Genomic DNA, 13,717 nt, shown 5'->3' with positions numbered 1-13,717 from the left:
CCCCTGGTTTCATTCAACACTAGAATAGCACTAGAACTAATTTACAGCTCTTGTTGAATCCGCAATTGCAAAAGTAATTCAGAAATGAAAAAACATAAAATTAACTAGTTCTTTTTGACTACTTACCTATGCATGAGCCAATAGATAGTTGCTGAAAGAAACAAAAAGTTAGCTTCAACTATTAAGCATTAATGAACTAGTAACAAGTCGAAAAAAAAATGAGAAAACTTTCATTTCACTAATTTCCATTTCAATTTTAATTTCAATAGCTGTTCCTCTGAATAAAAAATGCGCATATAATTAAATTTGTTTATTTTCGTCTTTATTTTTCTTTCGTCACATAGAACTATTTGCTTTTGCTTTTGTTGCTTTTACTTTTGTTTTTTGTTTTTTGTTTTTTCTCTTTTTCGAATTTATTTATTTTGTATTAATTTGCATTCCATTTTAAATTTGTTACTCATAATAATATTTGTTGCTGTCTTTCATGTTATGCATGGGAAAATAATAGTAATATTACATATATAGAGTGGGTAGGGGTAGGGGTAGGGGATGTATGCAATTGTAATTGTTTTTTATTCTGAATTTTTGTCAGTTGTTTTTCATTTGTTTTTTTTTTTTTTAATTTTTTTTTGTTTACTCCTTTTGTTATTCTTTATGTATTTTATGCAATTGTTTCTTTAATTTCCATTTGTATGCGCATTATAATTGTAGTATAGGTTTATATATATATATATATATATCGAATATGTGTATATATATATGTTTATTATATAGTTAGTCGTATATGGCAAACACAATAGTAACTTACAGTTGTCGCATGTGTTTTTTTTTTTCTTTGTTTTGTTTTTAGTATCGCATTTTATACAAATAGACAATTTTTCCTACTACACCTAAGTATTTCGTGGCTATTCCATACCATTCCATGCCGTACCATCGTTCAATCGATTCCATCCCATATCATTTTCCACGCGTTTTCATTAACTTAATTGCACCAATTGCTCAAACAGAATAACATAGTATATCTTACAAACACAAAAGCTAATTGCTATGAAACTAAGCGCTATGCATTTACTTGTCCGCTGTCCAGCACTGTTTACACTTACACACACACGCACTCACGCATACGCATACATACACATACACATATATGTCTCTATATGAATATTTCGGCAAAGTACTTAACAATATATATATATATATTTATACCCAAAAAAAAAAAAAAAACGTCTGACTATATGTGTTATTTGCTTTAGTTCTTGCATCTACTTAATATAAGCCTAGAATTTCTGGTAGTTTTGCCTTCAACGCGCTAATCTAGAGTTTAGAGTATGATTTATCGATAGTTTCGTTATCGATGACATTTTTGCTAATAAGTTTTACATATGTATATATATAGCTTGCGTATGTAGTATGTGTTTTAATAGACTTTATATAGTTTCTTTTTCGTTCACTTACTGGCTGGCCCTTAACATGTTGACTAGTGTAGCTCTTAGCCTAAATTTTCTTTATATGTATGTATATATATATATATTCTTTTTCGTAGTTCGCTTTTTTATGCTTTCAACTTCCTGCTGCATTGCTTCATAGTTCAGTTTTTGGGTGGCGGGAGCGGGGGTATTCCATCTAAGTATTATGCATGTCTGCCAAATGGTTTTCCACATATATTTATGTATATATATATATATATATGTATGTATGTATATAGGCTTTTTGTATATCGTATGCATCATAATTAACTATATAGTTTAATGTATATTTTATATGAATATTTATATGAGTTTTGATTTCCTTTTATGTATGTATATACTATATATACACATGTCTCTATATGTATATGTATATTTATATAGGTTTTGTTTTCTTTAGTTATTGTCCACCCATCATCCAGTTTATGGAAATTCTTATTTCATTTGTTGTTTTTTTGGTTTGTATATTTTGTTGTATGCTTTTGCTTTAAGCCCTTGCAGCTGAATCGCGGAACCAGTTCTTTTTGTACACTCAATCGCGGAACCACTTACTGGAAGTATTCACTAATAATTTATCTGTTTCTTTCTCCATATAAACAGTCGAGTTTTGTTAATGATGCTTCTTGGCAAAGCTCTAAAACGGGCATATTAGCTGTTGGAGTTTTTTTTGGGCAATTAATAGAGAAATTCTTGAAAAGCTGACTCAATAGCTAAGCTCTTAGCTGAGCTCTTACAGACATCAAATGGAAGTATCATAATATTTCAGTATTATCTATTCTTACGGACAAGCGGACAGCAAGACCAAACCAATATGCCCGTTTCACTTATGTGAATGAGTCAGCCTGGTTCACCAACTGTTGACTTCCTTCACAGATAAATCTACAGAATAAGATGCAAATTGCCAATTGAGACGGGGCTGATCGGAGTTACAGCTGGATCCTATTTATGCGCATTTCTGGATTTCCCTTTAGCTGCAAGGGTATTTGATAGCCGTCCAACAGATTTGTATAGTGTTTGAATTAGTATCGCTTGCTCGCGAAAATGAAATATTAAATTTAAAACCACAAATAATATTTAAATAATCAATAATTGGTCATAAATAAATGTGAATAAAAACACAGACAGCAATTTAACAAAAAAAAAAAAAAAAAAGAAAATTGTATGTGTGTGTGTGTTTATATTGGAAACTAATATTTGGCTTGAAAATATTTTTATTATTTCACAAATATGAAAAGGCAGCAATTAATTTGTGGGCACAACATGTGGGCGTGTCCAGCCTTTGTGTATGTATTGTCGGTGTGTGTGTGTGTATTTGTGTACGTGTGTATTTAGAACTTTGTTTAGATTTAGTTTTCGTTAGTTTTCATGGAATTTCGTTTATTATTTGTTAGAAGCAGTTTTTTTTTTGCTGTTTTAGTTGAGTATGCCAATATACCCTGACAGAAAGAGAGAGAGAGGGGCATAGAGGTGATAGAGAGAGAGAGGTGGTGGCATAGTTTTTGCATAACAAACATAAATTAGTGAAAATTGCAGTAGTTTTTAGTTTTATATGGCTTCTGTTTATAGTCGACTTTTAAAAGAAACAAAAGCAATATGCCCCGACTTCCCATTTTCAATGGGTGCAGGGTATACATAGAATTTTAGGAATTCCTTTTTGCCAGGGTATTTAAGATTCTGTTTTGCGCAGTTTTTATCTTCTTAAGAATGAAACGATATAGATATACATATATATATATATATATATATATATATATATATATATATATACGGGATATTTATCGTAGTTGAATTTTAGGAATGCTGCAAGCTAAAACGAATCCTGAGCTCGTTTTTCGACGTTATTTTTCAAAAAAATCAGTGGGAAAATTGAAAATGCGAAATGCAGTTGGTGTTGTTTTTGTTGTCCTGCTTCAAGTTGTTGTTGTTGTCAACGTATCAGAAGTCCTGTATCTGGGGACCAGCGATTCGCGCGATAGTACATATCCTTGTACATGGAAGGACATGCATTTTGATTCTGTTGTGGGCAAACGGAAAGTGAAATGAAATGGAAACAATTAATATTTGAACAATTTGTAGGGTATATGATTGATAGAATGATAGGCGGAACAGGGTGATTGACTAGCAGGCAAATGATGATTGACTGGGATGGTTGATTGGGATGATTCATTGGGTTGATGGCTGTACGAGTGACTGAGTTGGACAGAGTGATAGGCGATTTATGATTGATTGACTTTTGATTGATTATTAACTCTGATTTGACAGACGGACATATTTAAAGATTGTCATGTTACTGCATGATTGGTACGAGTGTATGAATAGCATTTAGTATCTCTCACCACTTACCTTATGACGCTTAAAGTCTATGTTCGTCCTTACGGTTCTATGGTGTAAACTTTGCACGGGTCGCGCATTATTACCTAATGGAGCTTTCGGTGTACTCTCGGAGCCTTGCATCAGTCGACGGAGTTGATATAACTGAAAGCATAATGAGAAGCGGAGAATGGGAAATGAGAATTAAATGGGTTCCTTACTTCAGTCGATCATTTTGGAGAGATTATAGAAAATATACCACATTTTTATATCATTCAATCCTAACTCTAGAAGCTAATGGACAGATCCAAAAATTATTCAAATTTTTATGTGTGTGTAGATTTCTCTTTAATGTTTTTCCTCTCTGTTTACCCTGGGTTTGTTGTCTAGTTTCAGGGCTGTGCCCCTCTGTCGTCCGTCCTTTGTCGATGCATATGCAAATTGATTAAACTAACCAAATATTGTTTTTTAATTATGCGCAGAGCATCGCGTTGACCGCAACTAAACCGCGCGGCGACCGTAGCCCAATTGATGAGAAATTTTATAATTGCATTTATGCTATTTTTTTTTTTTTTTTTTTTTTTTTTTTTTTTTGCAACAATTATAACATTAAAAAACAAATTACAAAAATAATGAAAAAAAAAAAAATACATATACTATATACAATTCGTCTCTAATTGCAATTGCACAACGCGAATGCAATTTATTATTTGCGGTCGCTGGCAAAGCGGGTGAGGGAAGGGAAAAGCCGATGCCGAAAGAGGGGCGAGAGCGGGTTGTTACCTCTTGTTTGGTGATATAGATGGGTTTATTAACTAGTATCCAGACCGTGCTCTCCCAGCAGCCCGGATGCGTGGTGGATCCCTCGTACGTAATATATTGATCCGTATTCGGCAGCAGCGATCGCACCGATATGTGCCGTATGGGCGTCGAGAAGCCTGCAAAGGAGTGTTGGGAGGAGTAAAGTGAGTTAGAGAACTTGCTAGCGATTGTTAAGGATCTATAAATTATGAGCTAATGAGCCCCGCCTTAAGACTTAAGCTAGTGTGGATCATGTGGGTCGGTTCATCTAAAAAAATTTGGGTCTCACCAACTTACGTTAGACTTAAGCTTAAGCATTGGTCTAAAATAGTTCCATGGATGCCATAGATATATGGTATTTTTCGTTTAGTTTTCCGGTTAATGCTGGCCTATTGAGGCTATAGTGGAGATCGCGACAAGCTAGGACTCAATAGAGTTCAGGTTGAGTTAGGTAAGTTAGGTGGGTCACGTTAGGGTAGGTAGGTTAGTTTCCGATTATAATATCTGCGTCTAGATTGGTAAGGTTCTTGTTGGGTTATTATACACGTGGCGAAACGAAGGTCTTATTATGGTTGTGTAGGTAAGGTTATGTTAAGGTAGCATAGATGGGGTAGTCTTACCCTAAGTGACAGCCAGAATGTCATGTTCGATTGTGGTCGTTTAAGTGGTGCCAGCTTAAACCAGTGAGTCAGTTACTTTATAGTGATTTACTTAAAGAGGAATAGGTTAGATTGAACCAAGGTAAGGCTAGGTAGGGTTACGTTAAGTGGTTACGTATTTATGTTATATACGGGTAATCTTGGGATATTCTGTCAACAACTCACTAGCTAAACACACAATCTATTGTAATCTACTCTCACTTTGGCATTATTTCTTGAGTCCATTCCCCTTTACTTTTTAAAGATTTATACGTTTAAAAAACACCGTTCTTATCCAACGAAAACAACGGTGGAGAAAGACGCGACTCATTCACATTAGCTCTAATGGGCTTAATAGAAAGTCTTACCTATATCTATACATCAAACTTCAATTCTAAACACTTTGACATTTATAGGGTATCGAAAGTAAAGTTCAAGGTGCATCGGACATTTAAATGGAGTGCAGCACATTTTGCCATGTCTCGTTCGCAATATGAACGGCAAAACGTCGACGATACGAAAAAAACCTAATGAATAATTCAGACTAGCTAGCAAAAGAGGGGGAAGAAGAAGTCGACATGGGGCCTGCCCTTGCATGAGAGGGGAGAACGGGCTGTGGGGCTAGTAGGGTATGCGAGGGTATGCAAGGGGAGCGGGGTCTGAGTCTGATTTGTTGGTTGCCTTCTCGTTGGTCACTTGAACGACGGCGCTCGACTTCATTCATACAAATCATTATGCCCAGCCGGAAATGAAGCGCCTCGCGGTTTATGAGACGGCGGCAAATGGTACTAAAAAACGAGTGGCGAAAGCGTTGGGTTTGCGGTGAGCGCAGTGGAAGCTAGCCGTTAGCACTGGTTCGGTTCGGGTCTGAAGGCATTCCAAATAATTATTTGCAACAGAATTGTTAGCTCTTACATGGCGCTTTGGTGTGCAGTGTGCAACGGCATCGGAATACTCTGCAGCAATGACTTGAGTATGTCGTACACTCTCGATGACTTTCATAAATTATCGATAACTTTTACCTACAGGAATGCAGTAGGCTAAAGACTCTGTCTGAGAATTCTTCGCGTTGCTTTCTTAGAGTATTTGATATTCGTTGTTTCGACTGTTTTGACTTCACCTTTTAAGTAGTTAAACTTTCAAGTTGTTTTGCCAGTTGGTTCGCAGAAATTGGCCGCATATTTTCTGCATTCTGAGCTCGAGCGGGGCGCTAAAGGAAACTTCAGGTTATTTATTTTTACTTTTTTCTCTGTATTTTTGTTCGTCCTTTCATGGAGCTACATAAAGTTGTACGACCTGTAAAAAGGCTATTAAACTGGGTCGGTCTGTCGGTCGGTCGGGTTGATGGGCTGCGGGGGTGGAAGGGGGAATTATTAAGTGTCGGTTTAGTGTAATTCGAGGTTTCATTTTCGTCACTTTGCGCGGCGTTGCACGGCGCGGCGCCAATTTCGCGGCCAACGGCTGTCGAGCAATTTTTATGGCTCACTTTAGGACGTTGCCGCACATAATTATGCCGCTTGTTGTTGCAGCTACACAATTGTTGCAGTTCCACTTGCAGTTAGCAAGTTGTTGCTGCTGCGGAATGACATCATAAAAGTGCTAGCCGCAGAGCCAAGAGCCAAGAGCCGTGAGCCCTGAGCCCTGAGCTTTGAGCGCTGAGCTCTGGCCAAGAGCCATGAGCCATGAGCCATGAGCCATGAGCCACCAGCCGCGAACTGTGAGTTGGGCAAACGTTGCAACATTTCCGGTGCATTTTGCGTAGCGGAAATGATGTTGGCACGCCCCCTCAGCCAGAAGCGCCCCCTTTTGGTTGGCTGATAGTGCCAGTCGAAAGTCAGTCAACGGAGGAACTCATCAAACGAACTCGACTCCATTTCATTGATGAGGAATGCCAAAAAGCCATGCGAAGCGAATGTAGAGATGATACCTGCCTCGTGAGTCGTGAGTCATTAAGATGTGACACGATAAGGAAACTAATCGCATTGGCTCTAACTGAGTAAGCTGAACTAGAGATGTGATGCGATATATTCGCAATGATTGTAGCTTGCGATGAGTCGTGAGTCGGCAAGTCGTGAAACGATATATTCGAAATGATTGTAGCTTGCGATGGGTCGTGACACGAGAGAGGTCAAAAGGGAATATAAATATAAAGTGGAGTAGTGCAAATGGAAGTTGCATTAGAAGAGGGAACTGTATGTAGCTCGTACTGTAATACGATATATCTTTAAGTACAGATGATATGTGCGTCAGGATGCTAGAGACATGTGATCCAGGCAAAGGACTTCAATTGAGTTGACTGCAGAAGAGTACAAATCCAAGTGTCTCCTTGTGATCAAAGTATCCATTGAAAATGCACCTAGAGAAGGTGCTGAATCGTGTCACGCAAGTCAATGCATTTCTAAGTTGGCTTTTTAAGAGATTAAGAGATGGGAGAGTCAAGTCAAGTCACGTGAATCACGACTTAAAGACAAAGCTAGAGATGGACTTGAAACAGAGAGAGCCTTCTCGTGTATACTTAATAGCTAATATATGTATATAATATAGACATATATAATAAATATATATACCTAGGGATACGATGTGATGGCACCATAAATATATATACAATATATGCGTATATAGATCTAAGTAAAAGTCTTAATTTGAAAAGCTAGCGTCGTTCGCTGTATGCCGAACCGATACTATCGCATAACTCACCTCTATAGAGAACCTTGTTGAATGTGCTCGTTATGATGCGCAGCTCGGGATTGGGCGTTTCGCCAATTTGCACCATCAACGAGAGTCCGACAATGCCCTGCGATTTATGCTGCGCCTCGGACATGTTGTGGTACAGCTCCTTGTTGAAGCCATAGATTTGTATCTGTATGTGTGTGTGTGTGTACGCGTGTGTGTGTGCATGGGATATGTTACAATATTAATATGACTGGTTAGTCTGGCCATCCTGTTGCCGTCGCTTGATTGACCTACCTCGCCCGGAAAACTGTAGCCCTGTATGTAGTGCTCGGAGCCGCGACTGTTCTCGGTGCCGTAGTGTATGTAAATCTCTTCGAATTGGTAGCGATAGGCCAAAGGACCTCCGGATATGTTCACGTGCTGCTTTGTGTCCTTGTCCACGCGAAAGACGAGTGATTGACCCGTGTTGTGCAGCGTGCCGGAAACCTGTTGACGACGACAGCCAAACAGAGGCAGAGAAACACAGCCAGAGAGAGAAAGAGAGAGCGAGAGAGGAGGGGAGATGGCGTGTGAGTGAGACGGTGCAACTGAATGTCCTTTCCGGTGCTGCTGCTGCTGCTGCGGCTCTTACCTTGTGCTTGTCAATGTGCAGCGGTCGCAGGTATGGATCGAAGAGCAGCTTGTCGGGCACCACATCAATGGGCGACTGTCGATGTCCTTTGTTGCACATGCTCCACTGCGGATTGATGAGACCCCAGAAGCTGGGACCTGTGAAATACAAATCGCTGATTAACAACAATGCTCGATGCACACATATTATGTATAAATTTATGTTGATTAAGTGCGGCATGCTTGGCCAACAGATACTCTGCTTCGATTGGGCTAGCTATTTCGGGTAGAGCTCATTTATCGATCGGACTATCGAATCAAGTTCATGTATCGAAGTTGAGCACTCCGATTGAGTTCGTATATCAAGACTTAACCTCTAAGTATGCATTAGTCACATCTTATGTCTACATTAGTATTAAAAGATAAGTCTTAAGAGACTTATGAGTAGTAATAGACTTAATAGACTTAGCAGTAATAGACTTATATAGTCCATAAGCTCGACTCAGTTTCACTGATATATCTCGGTAACTAGATCAGAGGTGTTTAGGCATGAGCATATGAATATACGAAGATCGAATACAAATACACATGCCTCCGTCGCACTCAACGACTAGCAGCTTGTGCGCTCGGAAAAGATAAGGGGCACATGTACGGACTCTATAAATAGGCAAATGAACACTAACCCTTGCAACCCCAGAGTCAGATTATGTAAGAGACGAGCGCTGAGCTAGCGATAGTATAAGAATAGCTAATAGACCAAAGCGGAGTCTTACAAACTCAGCGATAAGACTTGAGCTTTGACTTTGACTAGCTCAGTTTATTTAACTTTATTCTATATTATTCTTATCAACTGCACTTTAGCTGCAAGATCTTAGCCCTTCAAGTGCTTTAACTCTAGGCTCAACAGTCTGTGAGTTCATTTAGCTAGAATACTTTGGTGTGAAAATAGATTAGAGCAGTTTGATTGTGCCTCTTGGGCATTTAAAGAAACCTGAGCAGCTACAGCTGCACTCTGCAATACATTATATTGTATATAGCTTTTAAAGACTCCCATGGCGCATCTGGCATCCCTCGATTGCTGATGGGTATTACGAATGGGAGGAAGTGGAAGCTTTCAACAGCTGACTGACTGTTTGGCTAACTGTCAATCGTGTTGTTCGAATGGGAAATGTGTCCAGTCTCGTCCTGTCCGTCCTTCGCCCCGTCGAATTGTAAACAACGAGTCGACAATTCAAACACCAAATGAAATTTCATAAGCTTCGCTTCACTCGCTGCCTCTCGCATCAGTTTAAATAGCAATTAAATGAACCCAAATGGGAGTTCCATTGCGTTCAACAAGAAAAAAACAAACACAAAAAAAAAGAGGAGGCGAGCTACCGACATTTGACCCTTCCGCCCGAACTACCGCCCTTTGCCCTGGAGCGTTTAGGTAACCGAATAGTTGGCTCTCGCCTGCATTCAATTTGATGTGACAGGCACAAACTGTCGAAACTTTTCAAAACAAACTCCCCCACTGCCCCGCCAGAATGATTGCAACTGGGGGCAGCTGGGCTGGTGGCAATCCTCATGCCGTTCGTGTGCCGTATGCAGCAGCCATATGGAAAAATTAAATATTTTTATAGACCGTAAACCTAGCGTGTGCGTCGTGCCGCTTAGGAAATACTCTCATAAGTGATTGTCATAAGATATAGTATAGATATATATGATATGGTCAATGCAAGGTCTGCCGCTGCTGTTGATATATATGTGTAAGGTAGATACAGTTGAAAGAGTTCATCTTTGCTTCAGAATACAAACTTTTCGAATAATGGAGCAAAAATATCAAAAATATTTTATATTCTGTAAAAATGTATTTTAAAATTTAATAAACAAAAATAAATACTGTATTACATAGGAGTTGAGTCTGATATGTGAGAAGTTCGAATCTTAAAGTGAAGCTATGAAAATCTGATTATCTCGCGCCGGTAGAGCAACAATGTCAAGGGTGCTCAATGCATCAAGAGCAACAGAAATCAGTGCAGAGGCTAAGTAGCTGCAATGAATGAGTGTGTGTGTGTGTGTGTGTGTGATATGTATGCACAAACACACAGACACCCATTCATACACACATCTATAGACACGCCCACCCTCTCTCTCTAGGTGCACCTCAATGGTAGTGCAACATTTGAGGCCACCGTCGCTCATGCCACTCGCAGCTGCTGCTCATTTCGTGTTTGCATTCATTCACACACTCACCCACACTCACTCACTCATTAATTCATTCACTTATTCATTCGTTTTTGTTGCCAATGCTTTGTGTGAGTTTTTTTTTTTGTTGCTTTGTCTGCCGCCTGGCGCTCAGCCTCTGCCCCAGCCTCTGCCTCTACCGCTGCTTCAGCTTCAGCTTCAGCCTAACCCTGGGGCGCTGCCTCTGCTGTTGCATAAATAAAACTGCGTCCTGTTGCAAGCTGCAGCCGTGTGGCATAATAACAAAAATGGCCGCTGACCAGCTACAATTCCATCCGCACACACACACGCACACACCTACACAGACAGAGTTGTATTATCCACAAATATGTTTTCGCTTATTTTATTTATTTTGCTCACTTTCATTTCGAAATTTGCAGCGCGAAACTCGCTTGAATCCAATTTAATTGCGTTAAATGACAATTTTAGACATGTGTTTCTAACTCTACGTCTATATCTCACTCTTTCCTTCGCTCTCTCTCTCTCCCTCTCTCTCTATCGCTCTCTATTTCTCTTTCTTTCATTTGACTGACTGTGCTCGCCTTTCGAATTTATAGATATATTTTATCTATAAATCAAGAGTTCTCTTGTGCTATTATTTTCGATAACTTTATGTCAGCCACTGTTTCAGTTATCGATAACATTTAGTTTTTGAATTATTCCATCAGATCTATCATTTTATCATAATCTACTCTTTTTTCATTCATATTCATATAGATACAAAATTATTGGCACCTTAAGCAAAAAACTTTATCCGCTCCATATTTCAATTTCTTCATCTGCATTCCTTATATATTCATGCTATTCTCTACTTTCACTCTTTCTCTTTCTCACATCATATTTTCGGAGATTCCTTCTTTATACCTAATTTCTCTCATCCACTCGCTCTTCCTTCTGTATATTTTCGTGGTCTCCTGTATTTCTTTCCTTTTTACATATAATTTTTTTTTTCTTTTACTTTCCACTGTTTCTACTTTAATTTTTCATGCTTCTCATTTCATCCTTTTCCCTCTCTCTTTCAACCCATTTCTAGCTTTGCATTTGCTAACTTACTCAAGGTCATCTCAGTTTCATTCACTCGATCTCTCAACTGTTTCCTTGGCTTATTAATCACACGTATTCTCTCTCCTTTTCTGCCCAACTTGTTCTCAACCCCATTTCTCTCTGTGTATTCATATTTTTGTTTTCATTTTAGCTTGACTTCCCTCTCGTCGGTTTACTTGCAGTTCTTCGGCTTCTTCCTGCTTCCCTAGCTCTTTTCACTTTTCAGCCTTTCTCGCTTACATCTGCACAGCCAATTTTCCTCAGTGTATATTATCAGTATATTTATACATATACATTGATTTCCAGCTCTGGCCTGAAGTCCCTTCCGCAATTGAATTCATTTACATTTGAAATAAGCGCTGTAACTTCATCTGTACTCGATATTTATTTGCCTGATTGAGTGCAGCGGGTATTTGGCATTCGTTAAAGTTGTTAACGAGCGACTGCATCGAGGGCTATTCACATGCATTCACATTCTGGCCGGCCATGTCTGACAAGTGTTTAAATTTGAATTCAATTGAGATACTTAAATGCGCAACTTACCCGAGATGCCGTCGTATGTCCACCATTCCTCCCAGCTGGACAGGACCTCTGAAAGGAAAAGAAATGCATGTGAGACAGGAGCAGAGCGAAAAATGCATTAATGTGCCAAGGCTTTAAGCCGGCATTTAGGATGGGTCTGGGAAGCAATCGGAAAAGTACCTTGACAGAATTTCTCTAGATAAGTCAGCCCCTTCAGGAGGGACCTTCCTTCCCCCGTTCCACCCCCGCTCCCTCTCCAATAGGTTGTGTCAATGACACCCGGATATATTGTCGTAACTAGGCTGTCAGGCCATAGACCCCGTTTAGCTCGCTCTGAGGTGGGGAGGGCTGGGCGAGGTGTACGCCAGTTGGCAGCCAAATCTTTGGCTTTTCAATGCGCATAATTCGCTGCCAATGTAAACAGCGCATGAAATCAACTAATGTAGGACTTCCCACTGATGCCTGATGGCGTAGACAAACCGAACGTTAGTGCAAGAAATGAGGCAGACAAAACAAACAAAGCGCTGGCAGTGGCAGTAGCAGTGGCGCCTCTCTTGGCGCTTCTCACTGGCAGCCAACGAGACGCCAGCGCGCCCCGGGCATGTCTGGGGGCTTCCTTTTGCCAAATGCGTGTCGCATGAGTCAACATGGTTCAACATGCTGCTATTTCTGGATATATATGCACATACATATATACATATACTGGCTTCCATTGCCATCGCCATCGCCATCTCCAGCTTTCCGTCTACCTCCAATTCGGGCAAATGTTGTCGCCAGTCGGTCGGGCGCCAATAAAGTTTACACTCAGTTGCCACATTTCGTTTATGGGCAAGTTCTGCTTCCGCTTTATCAAGCGACAGACAATTTTCGCTATTTTTCTTGCGGACCAACCCCAGAACCAATCTCAATCTACACCGCCCCCCCACAGCCAGCGCCCTCGGCCTGACTCTTTGAGCGTATTCAAAATTTATGCTATATGCGTCGTGCCGCAGCGGGTAGCACACACAGAGCCAATGCGACGCGGGTGTGTGGGGCAGGATGTAAAGTCTGCCCGAAGATGAAGCGAGACAGACAGAGAAAGAGAGAGAGAGAGAGAGAGAGAGAGAGAGAGGGATGGACACTCTGTATGGGGAAGGGGGCAATAAAGCCAAAAGAAATTGCTGCAAGCCAAAACGGAAGTTGAGCAAGGGAGTCGCTGGCATCGCTGCTACTGCTGCTGCTGCTGCTGCTGCTGCTGCTGCTTCCTGCAGCTACCAACTACAGCGTTATGCTATGTCTTCTTTTCAATATACCCTTACGCAGTCTGGGCACTTTAACTAATTGAAACGAGAGAGAGAGGGAGGGTGAGAAAGGGAGTGAAGGATAAGTAAGCTAAGAAATGTCTACAGTCTTAAATCTTTAAAACTTGTGAATCAACATATCGATGTG

At 40.0% G+C, this 13,717-nt stretch overlaps 1 protein-coding gene across 1 annotated transcript in view; it reads right to left on the bottom strand.

Annotated features, from left to right (window-relative positions):
- Positions 1 to 300: 300 nt before the first annotated feature.
- The window catches only part of CARPA (Carbonic anhydrase-related protein A), a 28,528-nt gene continuing 15,111 nt past the window's right edge, over positions 301 to 13,717 (bottom strand). The window contains exons 3-9 of the mRNA XM_018016970.2: positions 12,311 to 12,358; positions 8,520 to 8,656; positions 8,183 to 8,374; positions 7,913 to 8,075; positions 4,560 to 4,714; positions 3,810 to 3,941; positions 301 to 3,480 (exon numbers count right to left, since the gene is read on the bottom strand). Of these exons, the coding sequence (XP_017872459.1) occupies positions 3,394 to 3,480; positions 3,810 to 3,941; positions 4,560 to 4,714; positions 7,913 to 8,075; positions 8,183 to 8,374; positions 8,520 to 8,656; positions 12,311 to 12,358 (914 nt within the window). The 3' untranslated portion in view covers positions 301 to 3,393. The remainder of the gene's footprint in view (positions 3,481 to 3,809; positions 3,942 to 4,559; positions 4,715 to 7,912; positions 8,076 to 8,182; positions 8,375 to 8,519; positions 8,657 to 12,310; positions 12,359 to 13,717) is intronic.

Source organism: Drosophila arizonae, chromosome X, assembly GCF_054131065.1.
Source record: "Drosophila arizonae isolate 15081-1271.41 chromosome X, UAZ_ARI_1.0, whole genome shotgun sequence".
Lineage (NCBI taxonomy): Eukaryota > Metazoa > Arthropoda > Insecta > Diptera > Drosophilidae > Drosophila > Drosophila arizonae.
The sequence above is the reverse complement of the archived record's forward strand: the minus strand, read 5'-3'. Positions and strand labels throughout refer to the sequence as shown.